Raw genomic sequence first — 17,639 nt, 5'->3', positions numbered from 1 at the left:
CACTATGACAATACACAGATTACAAAAATACACACACCATAACAGTAGGGCTTGTTAAATCTGATCCGGGAGATACCTGGACAGTTGCTATCCGGATATCTCCCAGTAAACCTGTGCGGGGGGGGGGGGGGGGGGGGGTCAATCTTACCTGTATGACGTCTTCTTCGGTCCGTCCCTCGGCGCCTCCCACGATGCGCTCCACGCGCGTCACGTGATTACAAACACTTCCTCCTTCAACTCGGGAAGGAGGAAGTGTTTGTAATCACGTGACCGCCGCTTGGACCGCATCGTGGGAGGCGCCGAGGGACAGACGAAGAAGACTTCATACAGGCCCGCACAGGTTTACTGGGAGATATCCGGATAGCAACTATCCGGGTATCTCCCGGATCGGATTTGAGCAGCCCTACATAACAGTACACACACTATGACAATACACAGACTACAACAATACACACACACACCATAACAGTACACAAACTATGACAATACACACACTGTGACAATACACAGACTAAAACAATACACACACAATAACACTACACAAATTCATAGCTCCCAACTGTACCTCTTTTGGAGGGACAGTCCCTCTTTGGGAGCCCTGACCCTCTGTCCCTCTTTCCTCCTCATTTGCCCCTCTTTCAGTACATTGTCCCTCTTTCTATGTAAATATATGTATTTCTCTATTAAAAATGTGTTTGATTGACTCTAAACTTTATTCCCATCCTTTAAATTGATATATTACTCATTTTAAAATGTTAATATGAAGGAAAATGAACCAGGATAGAAAGGACCAGTGTGGTTTGAATTATAAACAAACATATTTTTCGTATGAAATCTTTATGGTATGCGTGACTAGTGGTGTGATGGGGCGTGATCAGGGGTGTGGCAGGGACGTGGCTTAAGAGTCCCTCTTTCTCATCTCAAAAAGTTGGGAGGTATGCAAATTGTGATTAATACACACATGATAGCAATATACACACTGACTATACACTCACTATCACAAGACACAAACCATGACAATACACTCAGTATGACAATACACAGACTACAACAATACACACTATATGAGAATGCACTTACTATTACAGTACATACAATATGACAATACTCACATGTTAGATCCATGACAGAAAGATAATAACTGTCCTTTATTCCAAAAATGGAATTTGTTGTCCAAAAGCACAATTGTTTTGCATTAAGTTAGATGCATGACAATGTGCTCACAATGACAATACTCATAGGGCTTGATTACCTAAACCGTGATAACTCAAATATCACACCTTATGAAAGATATCACACCTTATCAAAGTTAACACGCTTTATCAGAGTAGCAAAGCGAGTGCTGCAAACTTATGCCTGCTAATTGGCAATGGCACTCGTCCTGCCCTGAGCCCCTGCGGGTACGTAGTGCTCACTATGCTACTCTGATAAGGCGTGTTAACTTTGATAAGGTGTGATATCTTTCATAAGGTGTGATATCTTTGATAAGGTGTGATATTTGAGTTATCACACTCATAACAATATACACAATGACAATATACTCACTCTCTCAACACACACACTATGACAATACACACACTCCACTTGTGCGCACACTATGACAATACACACAATACAGTAGTACACACACTATGAAAATACACACACCATGACAATGCACAAATACACACACTGCGACAGTTCGACCACTATGACAATTAGCACACTGTTAGAATGAAATTTCTCTATTGCTAAACATTTCCATTTCAATTCACTGATGGATATCGGTTTAAAAACTGGTTGTAAGCATAGACAGCACCAAAAATATAGTAGCATACTAGCAAAACTTAATGGAATTCTGTGCACATTAATAAAATGCCAGGACTATTGAGTTAACAGATCATTTTTAGGGCACTGAAAGTTTACCAAAAATCTTTGTATCAAGCTATCAATTCCAAAAAAAGGTCATATTAAAACTGCTCAATGCGTCTTCAGCCTAAGAAAGGATTGCTGCCCATCGTCTCCCTCTGTGATGGACAATGCAGGGCTGGTATTCATCAGGCAGCAGAGCCCCACGCTGCCCATTTTGGCCGACATAAGGGAAGAAGGAGTTAAAAAAGGACACAGATGCAAAAAAAGTATAGTTTTCTTATTTTGATAAATATTTTTGTTGGTGTTATTCCAAATAAACCTTTACTTGAAACCCTTTGTTTAAAGAACAAGCGACACCCATGCTTACCTATAAATAAAAAACACATATATAAGTAGATAAATACTACTTCTACTTACATAACAGATGTATAGTGCTATCCACGTAATGATTCCTGTGAATTTTATAAAGGAAAAGCAAAAAATCCTATTCTAGGCAGTGGCCATCTTGCTAAGCTAACACTGACATCATATCCTCCCTGGCTATTGTCCCCCCCCCCCCCCCCCCCCCCTTACCCTCTCTTGCTCATTGTGTATTCATTAGCTACCCTCCTCCCAGAGTCTTCAGACACTCCCACTGAGGTGTATACTAGGAACTTGTCTGTCTTATCTTCCAATCGCTGAGTCAACTCAGCCTTGCTTGTAAACACAAGTAATCAGAGGGTTTTTCTGATAAGTAGCTAGGCAGGGAAATAAATGGAGGAGGAGGACTATATTATAGATAAAAAAGACTCCCAGCATTCAACTCTTTGGCACTGTTTGGCACTAGGGCCAGGGCCCCTAAAGTATGTGATAACTCCAAACCATAACAGCAGGAAAAAGTTTTGAAAGTTTTGAATGCAGGATTAGCATCTTTATCACTTTATACACTCAGACCCGTTGCTGTTGAAATTTGATTTTTATGGTGACAATACCGCTTTAAAGTGTACCTGAGGCGAAAAGAAGAAAAGGCGTATCAGAAAGGAACATACTCACCAGATACGCCAGGTCATCCACCCATCTTCCTATGTACTTTGTCTCTATGCTACCAATCCAGGGTTCTTGGAACACTTCATTCACTGCTGTGTAAGCAATGTTTTCAGATGCAGAATTTAGAAGAGCAAATGGTACACAAATCCACTACGTTTAAAATAAGACAGATGATTAGTATTTATTTCACATTTAAGAAGCAACACAAACATTCAAGGGAACCTGTCACTAAATATCTATCTGACTGGCTGACACAGTCTATAGCTTCTTTTTCGCTTCACTGCAAGTGTTGGAACTACTATAGTTTGGAACTAGTACATAGGGACCATCAGTGAGATGTAAATAATTACAGTTTACCTGTAGACTGTATGCAGATTGGAATTGGCCCAATCGAAATCAACAGGCAGAGCATTTAATTGGCCTAATTTCAAGTTGCATGCTATTTGCACTAAATTTGCATACAAGCCAATATTATTTGCATCTCATTGACTATCTCTTCTAGAAGGTAGCATTTGAGTATATGATCATTTCTCCTGAGAGTGGAATTTGTGCAGAAGCACATGGTCAGTAGATCAATTTCTATTTCTCTGATTGGTTGGCTATGGGCAACCTGTACAGCAAGCAAATATGACATATGATCACATGATTGTGACCAGCCAATATAGGTGGCCACAGTGGCATAGCAATAGGGGGTGCAGAGGTTGCGGCTGCATCGGGGCCCTTGGGCCAGAGGGGCCCCGTAGGGCCCTCTCTCAAATTCAGTACTAGCTTTTATATTGGTCCTGTGCTCATATTAATCACTTCTATAGATGATTTGAATAGTGGCAATCATTAATTTACTGTTCCCCATCCCCTTCCTGCATCTCTGACACTGTAGTTGCCATTGGCAGGTTTTGGTGCGCTTTATCAATTGTTATGTATAGAGTGCTTGGGAGGCCCCAAAGCAAAACATGCATCGGGGCCCACAGCTCCTTAGCTACGCCACTGGGTGACCATACACTGGTCGATGAGACCAACAGATAGATCTCTCTCAGATCATTAACTGAGAGTTAGAGAGTGATCTACCTGAATTAATCCTGCCACACAATGTAAACAAATTTGCAATAGATTTCAGCATGAAATCAATTGAAAAGCTGTGCGCACTGCCTGCCGGGTATCCACATCAGTTCTGCCCTCCCTTCCTGAGTCGGGTGGTGCAGCGAACACACCCACCTGTTCACTGACACTTTCTCCTGTGTTTGCTCTACACTGATAAGTGCTCCTCCCTGTGTATTTTCTCCTGGGGCACCTATGTGACTAAATAGTAGAGGCCAAAATCTACAGGCACCATGGAACGTACCTCACATGACCACTAGAGGCCTCTAGTGTTTGGGCTCTAGGCTAGCATTAGTGATGTGACACAGGCACCTCATGACAAAAGAGGCAGGGAGGAGAACCTGGGAGTGTAGAGTAGACAGGGGAAAAAGCGCAGGTGGGCAGGTGAGTGTGATCTTCACTGCATACATCACTCTTCACAAAATCAAACGCTGTTAGACTCCCACTCTTGTCCCGCTGCCAATCAAGCAAAATCTTCCATCCATGGAGGAATGAAGAGAACAGCAAGGCACCACTTCCTAAAATCCCTTTGATCTGGCTGGGCAGAATCAGGGGTACAGAGCAGTGAGGATGTCAGAAACTGACAGCTGTTTTGTAGGTAATAATCTGCTTCGTCAGAGGCAAAACATGTTTTTCCTCTGAGGAAGCAGATTTTTACCTGCAAAACAGCTGTCAGTCTGTGACACTCACACTGCTCTGTACCACTGTGTCTGCCCAGCCAGAATAAAGGAATTGTAGGAAGGGGTGCCTTGCTGTTCTCTTCATTCCTCCATGTATTGATGTCTACATGAGAGCGTGCTCCTAGTTCCCTGCACCGGCTGGTCCTGTCCCTTCTGCATCCTGGTGCCAATATGCTTTGCTCTTTTCGACACATGAAATTTTGCATCTGCTTCAATTGACCGTATCGATTTATTTGGATTCTAAGGCCTCTTTCACAATATAAATCAAGGTGAGAAAAACATTTTGACAACGGTCAAACATAGGTTAAATAATTCATAAATTAGCATTGCAAAATACGCCATTGATTCCTTATTCAAGTCATACACATTAAAGTTCCTCTCTTAGGTCCATCACCATTTATACCTCAAGTGAGCTCCGGGAGGAGAGTGCCACCATAATATTGGTAAAAGGCCAGTGTCTATGATCGTATATCCATATCAGTGCAGCCAACATACGTCTCTCCTTTTCACGTTCCGTGCAAATGCCGGAGGATTGTCAGAGCCTATTTTATGAAGATGGTTCTGCAAATCCTCTACTGACATCCCAACACCCAACTCCATGGTCCAACCTTCCCACTTATTTTACTGTTCCACATGAATTGCTGTTCCTGATAGAAACATTAAATCTGGGCACCGGAAAGCTGTGGAATTTTGGGAAAAGCTACAGGCATTCATACAAATATCGGTGAAAGAAGTCCGCAATTGTGTTTCCTTCTTCCGTTGATAATTTAACTGGTGCCTCAATTTCCACAATTTTGGCGGGGGAACAGTTAAGGTTAAAGTGAACTTTAAGTCAGGGGAAAAAAAAATGAGTTTTAATCACCTGAGGCTTCTACCAGCCCCCTGCAGCAGTCCTGTGCCCTCGCAGCCACTCACTAATCCTCTGGTCCCCTGCTGCCAGCTAGTTTCGTTTTTGCCGACAGGCCCGTCAGGACTGGCCATGCGTAGCTTTTTCAGCATTCCCGACTGTAATTAGCGCTATTGCGGGCCGCAATGCGTACAAAAATATGCGTTGCCGCATATCTATGCGTGCGTAATGCGGCAACGCGTATTTTTGTACTCGAAAACTAGCTGGCAGAGGGGGACCAGAGGATTAGTGAGTGGCTGCGAGGGCACAGGACTGCTGCAGGGGGCTGGTAGAAGCCCCAGGTGAGTAAAAGTCATTCTTTTTCTGGCTTAAGTGTCTCTTTAAACGCCATGAAGGGGGTTTGCGACGGGGGGCAGTTAGGTTTAGGAGCCAGGAAGGAGGTTTGCGTGGGGGCAATTAAAGTTAAGTATGAGGAACAGGGATTGCACTAGATGGGCAGTTAAGGTGATGTGTCAGAAAGGAGGTTTACACGAGGAGGGGAGGCGGTTAAGGTTAGGCATCAGGAAGGGGATTTGCACCTGGGGGAACTGATAAGATAAGGCATCGAGGAAAGGGGGGGGGGGGGTTGTGTGAGAGTAGGGTTAGATTAAGCTGTAGTAAAACCAGTAACATTTAATGATATTTCACAATAAAAAATTGACACTCTAGTAGATTATAGGTAAATGTACCCATATTCTGCAATCAACTATTTCCCAGCACCCAGGTTTCTCTGGTGCCCTTTTTTTTGTATGTGTGGTCCCAATACTTCCTGTTCCCTGTCACCAATAACCGATGGCCATAAGCTGAAAGACTGGAGGAGGTATGGGCACATGTGATTGGCAGATCAGTGTCTCCTCTTACATAACCATGGAGACCAGCAATATGGGTGAATCACACAACAATCCTCAATGCTTTACAAACCTTTTGGCAGGTACAAAAGCTCCTATATAAGTCATCCAATTATGTATTTAGCCATCTGGCAGAACATGCTGTTTAGGTTGAGAAGCAGTATGGATATAGCTAACAACTAGTCATCGCAGCCATCTGTACATGGGACATGGACATCTGTCCACACAGGAATGTTCTACTCACCAGGCTGACCATCATGAAGAGCAGCTGAATGACATCGGTATAGGCGACAGAGTAGAGGCCACCTAGTAAGGTGTACAGGATAACCGTGCAGGCGGATATAATGATGGCGATGTAGCCTTGTACATCCAGTATCACTCTGACGGTGGCTCCTGCAACAAAACGCTTGAGGTCAGGCCAGGAGATGTTCTCGAGATCCGATAATTGCAAATCAAATCAGCGAGCTGGACGAATTAACATTGTTTCATTTGGAAGCATGATTATGCATTCTCTGCAATTAAATCCCTAGTTGCTTTGGGAGCATTCCAATATTCGCTATTCCCTTTACTGGCCGCACATGTTTCGGCTGTTAATGGGAGTTTGATAGAAAAAGCTCACAACCTAATGTCCCTGTTTCAGTCATATCTAGGAAAAGGTCCATTGTGTTTGGGTGGAAGCCAATTAAACCAACCAAGGAACAGAAGATCAGAATCCACCGAGATATAATCCTGGCTGGGAATTCAAGACAGAACTCCAGAGCTGCAAGATAGTAGTTGCTAACCATCTACTTATCACTTAAAAAAAGGACTCTGGGATGTATAATTAAAGCAAACCTGACTTCTGCCCACCAACAGAGCTTTCTGTAGGTGGGCTCTGATCGCTCCCAGAATGTTTATTTATTTTTTGTGTATTCATTTGTTTTGTTTTGAATAAATGTACCTATTGTTTTTTGCCCTACCTCCCTCCCCCTCGCCAGCCAATGACAGCAATCAGCTGTCACAGGCATCAGCATATGAGAGCCAATCGCTATCACAGGCATCACCATATGAGAACCAATCGCTCCTGAGCCTCCCCAGGGGACACCCGAGTGACATGACTGTCCCCAGTACAGCGCTGCCGTAGATCGCATCGCTGTACAGTGTAAATAGACGGTGGTTTGGCTGTCTAATAGTCTCCAAGCAGCGATCGCTGAAGGGAGGCTGTTGATGGAGCGGAGCCGATGCGCGCGCAATCTCCTGCAAAACACCCCCCCAAGACTTGACGCTAATTGGTGTTACGCGGTCCTGGGGGGGCCGCCGCATTCATGCCAATTGGCATGACATGGTTGTATAAAGGTTAAATAATACTAGTTGCCTGGCAGTCCTGCTGATGTTTCATGCATCAGTATTGTGTAGAGCATACATGTCAAACTCTGTCCCGTGGGCCAAATCTGGCCCTCGGAGCCATTAAATTTGGCCCCCAAGTGGTTTCCCCACTTTGAATTATGGCCCACTCTGGACCTCCAGGGAAGCTATATTGGAGGTGAAAGCCTAGAACACGAGGAAAGCCATATGGGGGAGGTAGGGGGAAAGCACTAATCACTAGGGAACTGTATAGGGGGGCTGGAGCCACTAGACACCAGGGAAGTGTGTTTGGGAGGGAGGACCACTAGACACCAGAAAACTATAAGGGAGGAAGGTGGTCAGTAGACATTGAGGTTGGCCCGAGACTTGGTCCCAGTGTTCAATTTTTGGCCCGCTTTGTATTTGAGTTTGACACCCCTGGTGTAGAGGTATCAACCTCATAGGGTTCCACTGTTCTAGTGCTTTGCGATCACTGGTGATCAGTAAGTGCACTGAAAGCAGTGCTAGTAGCGAGTCCTGGCCCTCAAGTCCATTCTTTTAGGGAATCTCCCCCTAACTGGAGCACCAGCAGCAGTAAAAGACTAGTAGCGATAGCCTAGATAAACACATCAGTAAATCCTAACCTCTTTTTTTAAAAAAATGTTCTTTCAAAATTCCGCATTAGTTGTTTCAACCTTGTATAGCCAGTCTTGGGCTTAGCACAAAAATCAAGCCAATATTTAGGACCTACCAAGAGAAGCCAGAATGGAAGCAAACCAGAAAATGTCGCCCAGTAATGGTGGGATGAAGAGAATACTCCCCATCATGTCCCCGAATGTTTCCTGCAGGGGGTCCATCATCGTCACGTAGTTTTTAGACCTCATCGGCTTCACAAAGAAGAGAGCACCTGGAAGAAGATAAACGTTTTATCAATGCTGTTTTCAGGATGTTATAATAGAAACTTAGCCTGGATTTATTAGAAAACGACCTACTATTATGCAGCAGAAGCAGGCCCAGACTTACATCACTATCGACACAGATGTCCTGGCAACCTGGACTTCGCTCTCCGTGAACCTAAAACCCCCACCAACCAACACACAAGAGCGCTGACTGGCCCAGCTGTCACTTCTACCTTACTTCCCTTGCCCATCATAGGTAGCTACAGGTGTCCCTTAGTATTAGGTAGCCAGAGGTACCCTCAGTATTAGGCAGCAAGAGGTGTCTCAGACTGAAGAGAGATCTCGTCAGTGGAATGCCGAGAGCAGGGTGAGTAACCTCTCATTTACACTCTGCTCGGGACTCCACAGAGGGAAGGAAGGAGGGACACACTAGGGGAGGGGATTAAGCCGCCTTTATATCATACAGTGCCTTATGGTAAATCCAGCCCTAGGCAAAAGTTTCCAAAACATGTCTGGACAAAGCCGTTTTTTGACATAGGCCACCTACACGGGAATATAGACTGCCATACAGTGGTAAGAGTTCATAGGATGAATGGATAAGCTCTCTGCAATGCTTGTACTTCAAATAGCAGCCCCCTTCGGGGAAAGACTCGCCAGACTTCACAGCCTTCTGGGCCTATTCTCTCCTTCGGGGTATTGGCCACCCCGCAGCCTCACTGGCAGTCCACTTTCAGATGTCCTAGGTCGTGTTTGCCTCTCTGACCAGCTGTAGAATGTGGGCTATCTCTGTCCAGAGACTGTCCAGAGATAGTCTACATTCTACAGCTGGTATACACACTATACAGTAACGTACTGCATGCAGTGAGTTAGGAAACTGTAGTGTGTTGGATCCCAACGCACCGCATGTGCTGTGAATGTTCCATAGATTTACTATGCCAGTGCGACTTTCTGTGTTAAGATGCCTAAATAGGGTCGCACTGCAACGTCCCTTGTGAACCTAGCCTCACTCTAAAAAGAGAACACCTTATTTATGTGTTTTAGCCTATTTACGCTATTTTTATAATTTTATCTCTGTGCCCCCAAAGCACTACTAACATTAAACACTACTAACATTAAGGAGGAGCCCCCCCTCCCCGTACAAACAGCCCACTGCCTCATTGTAATATGTTAATTTCCCTTACCCAAAATTTAATGTCAAGTTTTACAATCACAATTACACGTTATTACGATTTCTAAATGGAATTGATTTTGCATAATCTACTCTTATGGGGTAGTCATAAATTATTTTTCACTTAAATCGCGAAAAAAAAATTCTCAATCCAGAATGAAAAAAGTGGGAACAGGTAAAAAAAATAAAATCAAAAAGACCTTGTAGTTTTTGAGAAAATCAGTTTGAAAAAAAATCCCTCCAAAAATGTTTTTTGAATTCAGTAAAGTGTAATTTTGCGGCATCACACTTTACTTTCATTTTTTCTTAAAAATGTTTAAAATAGATTTTCTCAAAAAAACTACAAGGGCTTTATGAAAAAAAATGTTTTTAACTTGTTCACAAAAAAATTCAATTTTGCATTTTCATTCTGAAATCTATTGGCAATCTGTTCCTAGTGTGTGGCACACATCAGATTAGACTTGACAGGCATCTGCCAGAAATCTATCTGATGGTCAAATCTGCTGTAAATCTATAAGTGTATGGCCATCTTAAGTTTCTTAACTCTTCCTGTACTGGAAACAATGTATGACTTATTTCTTTGCTACTAATGTTCTATTTCTTAGCTGTGCTACATATACAATCCATTATCTCATACGTTTATTTTCATTTTAGATTCCCTTTAAAGGTGCTTACACACGCACTACGTCTGGCAACGACGGGTCCGTCAGACCCTCCCGCTGGGCGGACGTACAGCAGACAGTAGTGCGTGTGTACACGCTGTTGGCGGACTGATAACGATCCGCTGATTCCCCCCCAGTGACCGGGCTATTTTTTCAAATTAGGTCACTGCAGCTTTAAGGGCTTGTTGCAGGGCCGTACAGCACAGAAGTGATTACCCCTCCCCTTTTCTGCCCACCAACAGAGCTTTCTGTTTGTGGGCTCTGATCCCTGTCGTCATGTTTGTTTAATTTTTTTTGTATTTACTTGTTTTTTTTTTAATAATAAATGTTACTATTTTTTTTATTTTATTTTATTCCTATCCCTCCCTCCCCCAATACACCTCTGCCGTAGATCGCAGCGCTGAACAGTGTAAGTAGACGGCAGTTTCACCGTCTAACAGTCTCCTAGCAGCGATCGCCGCTGGGAGACTGATGACAGAGCGGAGCTCCGTCATTCAATTGGAGATGTCTCCTTTAAAACCCCGCCCCAGGACTTCACGCCAATTGGCATTGAGCAGTCCTGGGGCTGCCGCCGCGTCCACGCCGATTGGCATGGAGCGATCTTTTAGAAGTTAAAGGTTATTACCGGTATGCTGTTGCATATCTTTTAGAGCAGAGAGGAAGTTCTGAGTTCAGGTCCGCTTTAATGACTACCAGCACTATCAACTTCCTGCTTATCTCCCTCTGCCACATCTGAACTAGCACATGACCTGTAGTGCCAGCTCTCTCGTATAAACATCATAATACTGCTAGGTTAGTTGGGGTGGGCAGGAGATTACTCACTAGAATATTTTTTTCCTGGAATTGGACAGTGAAGGGTTACTTTCACTCTATAAGAGCACTACATCCTTTATACAGCATTGGAAAGAGCAACAGTTGTCCTAGCAACCTGTCACATTCTGTCGTGGGAAAAAAAAATCAATTTAGATCTTGTAACGGTAAGGGAGAGTGAAAACAAATTTAACGCACTACAGCTGCTTCTTGAATGTAATAAAACATTTCCAAATAAGGCGTATATACAATATGGAATTCAATTTTTCTGAGCTAGTTTTTATGTTTTGTTACTAGACGTGCCTGTTCTCAGCTGCACTGCATTTTTCAATTCAGCCTGCTTTTTAAAAAATGGCTATCACGAAAAATGTTACATTTCAAACTCATACGCATAAAATGTACATTCAATCCATAATAAAATGCACTATAAATAACTTTTTCCTAAGTCGCTGCCACTTAAGGTGCGTACACACATGCGACTATAGTCGTTTGAAACAATCGTTCCCCGATCATTTCAAACGACGATAGTTTAAAAAAAAACCTCCAACGATCATTAAGTCAAACGATGGACAAGCTAGATCATTAAAAACAAAAGATCTGCCTTGGCGTAAGCAAAAGTAGTACATCGTTAGAAAACGGTCGTTGGTACTAGGCTTGACATGCCCATTTCGTTATATCTCCATAGAACTTTTCATTTTAATGCGCAATCGCAACACGTGGTTTTCGTTATTTAACGTTCGTTCTATGACTGTGTCCTGTGACACGTTAATTGCTCCATGATTATACATAATTGTCATTTTAATGGACACTAAAAGAGGACAGAGTGTTTTTTTTTTAATGTGTTTTCAACGCTTTATTATCTAAATGCTCTACCTACATACCTGCAGTATGAGTTCTCGTACTATAATGTAATGTACGTAACGTTAGTTTTATAGTGTAAAGTACATTTTGAATCATTCGTTACGTGCGGGCGTAACTTCCTATGATGTCACTTCCAGGAACAGTATGTGATATCTTCACTGTACAGAAGATACAATAATAATGGCTAGACGTGAGCCCGTCGCAGAAAACACGCATTTTCCTGTATTCTACTGTGACGTTGTTCCGGATCGTTCTTTAACAAACGATCAGATTGTTACACACTTTTAAAAACAACTTTTGATTTAGTCGTTCTTTCATCAATTAAAAGATCGTTCGTCATTCACAATGAATGATCGTTGTTGTATGTGTGTACGTAGCTTAACAGTAGGTAGTTAACAGACAGATCTGACAGATTTTGGACTAGTCCCTCTCCTCATGGGGGTTTCTTAGGCTAGGGTCACAGTGGTCTGGACAGTAGCATGATGCACGTGTTATAATGAGTGTGAACTGCCATGGGACAGACTTCAATACAAAGCCTGCATGCAGAGAGTTAAAATAATGCAATCTGTTACAATTCAGTACTGTGATCAGGCCCATAGAATTGTATAGGCAGTGAGCTGACATGCAGAATTATCCTGCAACGCAAATGACCACTGTGAACTAGGCTTCAAGCATTTTTTTTTAAACCATTGTTTCAGTTAATAATTTGATCCAAATAAAATTACTTACTAATTAAATGATAATATATAACGGTAATATAAATGATTAAGATAATATTAACAATACATTTTTCCTGGACATCCGGTTGCCACCAATAAGCATTAGTGCCAATTGTGGCACCCAAATTGTCCATTTACCTCAGCCACCCGAATTTCCTGTTTCCCCCCAGCACTATATGTATATATGATACATAATTGTATGATACCGACCACCAAAAATGACACCAACACAGCAACTTCAGTAGAGGCTCACTAGGGCCCCTCAGGTCCATGGACCCCAGTGTGGTCATGACCTCTGTATTCCCTATTTCTATGCCACTAGTATAAGCCCCTATTTTACTTTGCCCTATATCAGTTTTCCATGGTAGGGGAGTGTAATGCCATTGAGGGTTACCCCGCCCTCAAGGGGCATCATGTAAACAAAAGCACATGTAGACAGAAGAGAGTAGCAATGGGTAGTTTAGTTTTAGCATATCATAGGAAATATCATAGAAAATAACGGCATCACTTTTCAAACAAGAATTGCAGGTTTTAATCAATATATAATTTCATGTAAAAATAGCCAGACCATAATGAAAATCTGTACAGTCTCATTTCTGTGGCTGAAGATACGTGTTATCACTGCTCACCTAGGATAAATGTAGCAGCGAAGCCCAGTGGAGCGTGAACCCAGGCAAGCCCTCTGGATGGAAGATAGACGATCTCTGCTGTGCCGTTAATGTAGGCACCTCCGACCCATGTAGCTGCATATTGTAAACAGAGAGATGGTTACTGCATACATCATGTTACAATTATTAGTGAATTATAAAGCAGCATTCTTACATTCTGACATTCTTCCATCTGATGGATTTCATATAGCTGGCCATACACTCTTTCCCTTGCCTATCCGGTGTGACCCTCACAGTCTGGAGGCCCATCTTGCAAGGTTCATAAGACAAGTGTGGACATCATGATCTTTACATGCACAACAAGCGTAGCTACAAAAACACCTGGGGCTCGATTCACTAAGACAAATAGCATGCCTTATCAGAGTAGCATAGTGAGCGAACTTATGCCTGCTAATTGACAATGACGAGAGCTCCACTCGTCCTGCCCTGAGCCCCTGCGGGTCCAATCACTGTAAAGGACATTATCCCCGCACTTTGATTGGCCCAATAGGCTGCCTGTCAAGTTTCCTGCCAAGTGACAGGCATAAGTTCGTAGCGCTCGCTATGCTACTCTGATATGGCGTGTTAACTCTGATAAGGCATGATAACTCTGATAAGTTGTGAATCAAGCCCCTGATCTGTGGGATGGCCCTCTTTATTGGAAGGCGGGAAGTTATAGTCAGAAGATGGACCCCCTTCCAGCTCTACAGACATCTGCCTGCACTACCTGCTGTTCCCCAGGAGCTAGAGGCTAAGCACTAAGAGCACCGGGTTACATAACTTTATCACTAGTGGCCTCTGGTATTTGACCTCTAGCATTTGTCATGTGACCCACAGCTCCCCAGAAGTGAACGGACAGGAAGAGAGGACACAGGAGGAAGCCTTGGCGGACAGGTGAGAGAAGTTCCACCACTCCCTCGATCGGGCTGAAATTGACCACCGCTAGTGAAGCACTGAATAAATAGATTTTGCAGAAATAAACATTGTTTGGGAATCATTTCCGTCATCGATAACTAGCAGATTTGATGAAATGATCAAATCACCTGGATATCAATAAAAAATATTGACTACTGTAGGGCCAGCCTAAGGCTGGTTTCACACCAGAAACCAGCGTCAACAATGTGGTGCATTGCCCCCGACACACCACATTGCACCGTCAAAAAAAGGCCTTCAGGGAACACCGCGCTATAGCCTCCGGCCAAGCAGGAAGAGACGCTTTCTACTTCTGGTATGCGGAAGTGCACAGAAGCGTATTGTTAAAATACGCTACCGCGCATGCGTGCCGCGATGCCGCATAGGTGCTTATTTAAAAATCTACGCATCGCCATAGACTAACATGACTTCCGGGTCGAAGCAGATCGAAGCAACTTGACACTGCGCAGCAGCGTTAATGTAGTTCTCGACCTGCGTCGGGGATGCGCTGAAAACATCACTTCTGTTGTGTCGTAACGTCCCAGTTTGAAAGTCTCCATTGACTTTCATTGCACGGCGGTGGGGTGCGGTAAAGATACCGCAACGCACAGCCTCGGTGTGAAAGGGCCTTAATTCTGTGTGCTGACAGGCAGAACAGGAGCATCTAGCATGCAAGAGCAAAGTTCTCAGATTTTGTGACTTATAGACTGATAAACTGACCCTACTGTTCTTGTACTTTTTCCCTTTTCCCTACAATCCTGTCTCTCTTCTAGCATGTGTATATGTCTATCTATCTATCTATCTATCTATCTATCTATCTATCTATCTATCTACATACAAACACACACACACACACATTTCTTTTTCCGTTGTCAAAGCTTTTGGAAATGTAAATAACAAATGCCTCAGTAATTACACTAACATAACAATTGCATCAATAATCACACGCCAAATAACCAATACATGAAATATTAGCTCCAAATAACACATGCAACAATCATTACACACCAAATAACTACTGTAAGTGGCACGTGTTACTACCCAAAACAAGAATGCAGCAATCGATAACCCAAACAACAAATGCAGTAATCATTGTATCCAATATAACAATATAACCCCCGAATAAGTACTGCGGCAAGCATTATCCCATCATAAGAAATGCAGCATTCATTGCTGCGCATAAGAAATTCATTACTCCAAATAACAAGTGCAATCCTCATGTCCCCATTTCCTCAGTATAACACAATTCCCCCATAAAACCATAACATGCAGCAGCCATTACCTAACCCAACCCCCATATAATATGTAGCAATCATTATCTATGCAATCAAACATTGGGCGAACATCCAATCTCCATGGAGACGGTATCCTTCCTGACACATATTCAAACACTGTGCCATTAATTTAACTGAAATGAAAACACTGTTTATTCAATTACCATATTACCTGCATATATTTTATTTTACTTTGATGCTGTCCGATAACAACTTTCATTTACACCTCAACTAAACTCAACATTAAACAACATGCAAATTCTTTCAGCAATCTGTTTAATAAGAACACATCTGAACACTGTACAAGAGTAAAGCAAGAATGATGCAACTGGTTGGAACATATGACTGATCTTGTAAGTCTAATTGGCTGGCCTTGATCAGGTGACCATGTTTAATTCTGCTTCCTGTTTTAGCTTACAGCAGAATTTGGCTATTACATGATCGAGAGAAGTACAAATAAATCACTTGATCAAATTGATTACATGTTTCTCTGCAAATTCCCCCAAAAAGGAAAATATCTGTACAGCAAATTAATATTTTATGACCAGTATGTAATCAAAGAAAATGTTAATATATCAAATAAAGCAAAAATGATAGTTTACCAGCCTGTACAAACATAATAGGTAACTATTTTTAAATGTATACTTTAAATCTTTTCTTACAAAAAATTACTACTGTGTTATTGACTTTGTTCCTGTAAGAAGATATTAGAAGACATGAGAATCCCCATTGTTTACATACAGCTTCAGCACAATACCTCTTCTGCTCTCTTGACTGCATCACTTGAGTTAGGATAATGTGAAGGCAGGGAGCGCATTTGTTTGACTCATGAGTTTTGCGCATAATGCGCACTGCCACACTGGACATTAAAGTCAAAGAACTAATCTGGAAATAGAGATTTTTCACATTTGTCCGTGTTTTGTTTCCACATTTCTTTCTATAGTAAAAAAAGAAAAACAGACAGCCTTCTGCTTTTTTCCACACATTGCGCTGTTCCAATTGCAACGTAATTTATTGCAAAACAAATTGCAAACAAATGCAAAAAATGCATATAGAAAACACAAATTGAAATGCGATCCTAGGGAGCTGCAAATTTGTTTTTTGTACGCTCCCCCCAAAGATCTTTCCAGCTAAAAAGCTGTAAACGACAATGTATTAAATATTTACAAATTAATTACAGATAGTCCCTTACTTACAAACAACTCAACTTACAACATTTCAGAGATACAAACGAAGTTCTCTTCATGTACAAAATTAACAATATTTTATTATTACCAATTGTTGCTGTTACATGTTACATTATTGTCTAAACTGTTATAAGTAGTTTAATACCCCACTACAAGGTTTTTTCCCCTTAAAAACCAAAGCAATTTTCACATCATGCTTCTCCCATGCATACGCCAATAACTTTATTGTTACTTATCACACCAAAATGATCTATAGATTGTATTTTTTTGCCACAAATTAGGCTTTCTTTGGGAGGTACTTTTTTCTAAGAATGATTTTATTTTGTATGCATTTTACGAGGAATAAGGAGAAAAAAAATGAAAAAAAAATAATTTCCCAGTTTTTATCCATTATAGATTTTAAAGAAAATGTGCTTTTGAGGTTAAAAACCCACACATTTTATGTGCCCATTTGTCAGTTATTACAACATTTAAATTATATTCCTAGTACAATGTATGGTGATCATATTTTATTTGGAGACAATGGTGTATTTTTCCTGCTGTTTTTTTTTTTTTTTACTCTATCAATAATTACAAGCCCTTAGTTGTAAAAATAACAGCAATATACCCTCATGACATACATATAAAAAAAAAATCTGAGTCTCTAAGGTAACCATTTTGTTTTTTTTAAAACATGTGTTTTATGGTGGTAACTATGGGGGAGGGTTGAATAATGGGTTAATAAACAATAGAGTGTTGATTTATTTAAGTGCATTAAGGCCTCGTTCACATTGCGTTCCGACCGCATTGGC

General features: G+C 41.9%; 1 protein-coding gene across 5 annotated transcripts in view; it reads right to left on the bottom strand.

Moving 5' to 3' along the window:
* The window catches only part of LOC137545494 (high-affinity choline transporter 1-like), an 89,827-nt gene that overhangs the window by 15,264 nt on the left and 56,924 nt on the right, over positions 1 to 17,639 (bottom strand). For 4 of the 5 annotated variants that reach the window (XM_068266813.1, XM_068266812.1, XM_068266814.1 and 1 more), the window contains 4 exons: positions 13,458 to 13,571; positions 8,461 to 8,616; positions 6,631 to 6,779; positions 2,884 to 3,027 (listed from right to left, as the gene is read on the bottom strand). In XM_068266813.1, coding sequence (XP_068122914.1) covers positions 2,884 to 3,027; positions 6,631 to 6,779; positions 8,461 to 8,593 — 426 coding nt within the window. In that variant the 5' untranslated portion in view covers positions 8,594 to 8,616; positions 13,458 to 13,571. Of the gene's footprint in view, positions 1 to 2,883; positions 3,028 to 6,630; positions 6,780 to 8,460; positions 8,617 to 13,457; positions 13,572 to 15,833; positions 15,964 to 17,639 lie in introns of those variants that run through there. The other variant, XM_068266815.1, reaches the window with a different exon arrangement.

Source organism: Hyperolius riggenbachi, chromosome 2, assembly GCF_040937935.1.
Source record: "Hyperolius riggenbachi isolate aHypRig1 chromosome 2, aHypRig1.pri, whole genome shotgun sequence".
Lineage (NCBI taxonomy): Eukaryota > Metazoa > Chordata > Amphibia > Anura > Hyperoliidae > Hyperolius > Hyperolius riggenbachi.
This window is presented reverse-complemented; position numbering and strand designations above follow the sequence as displayed.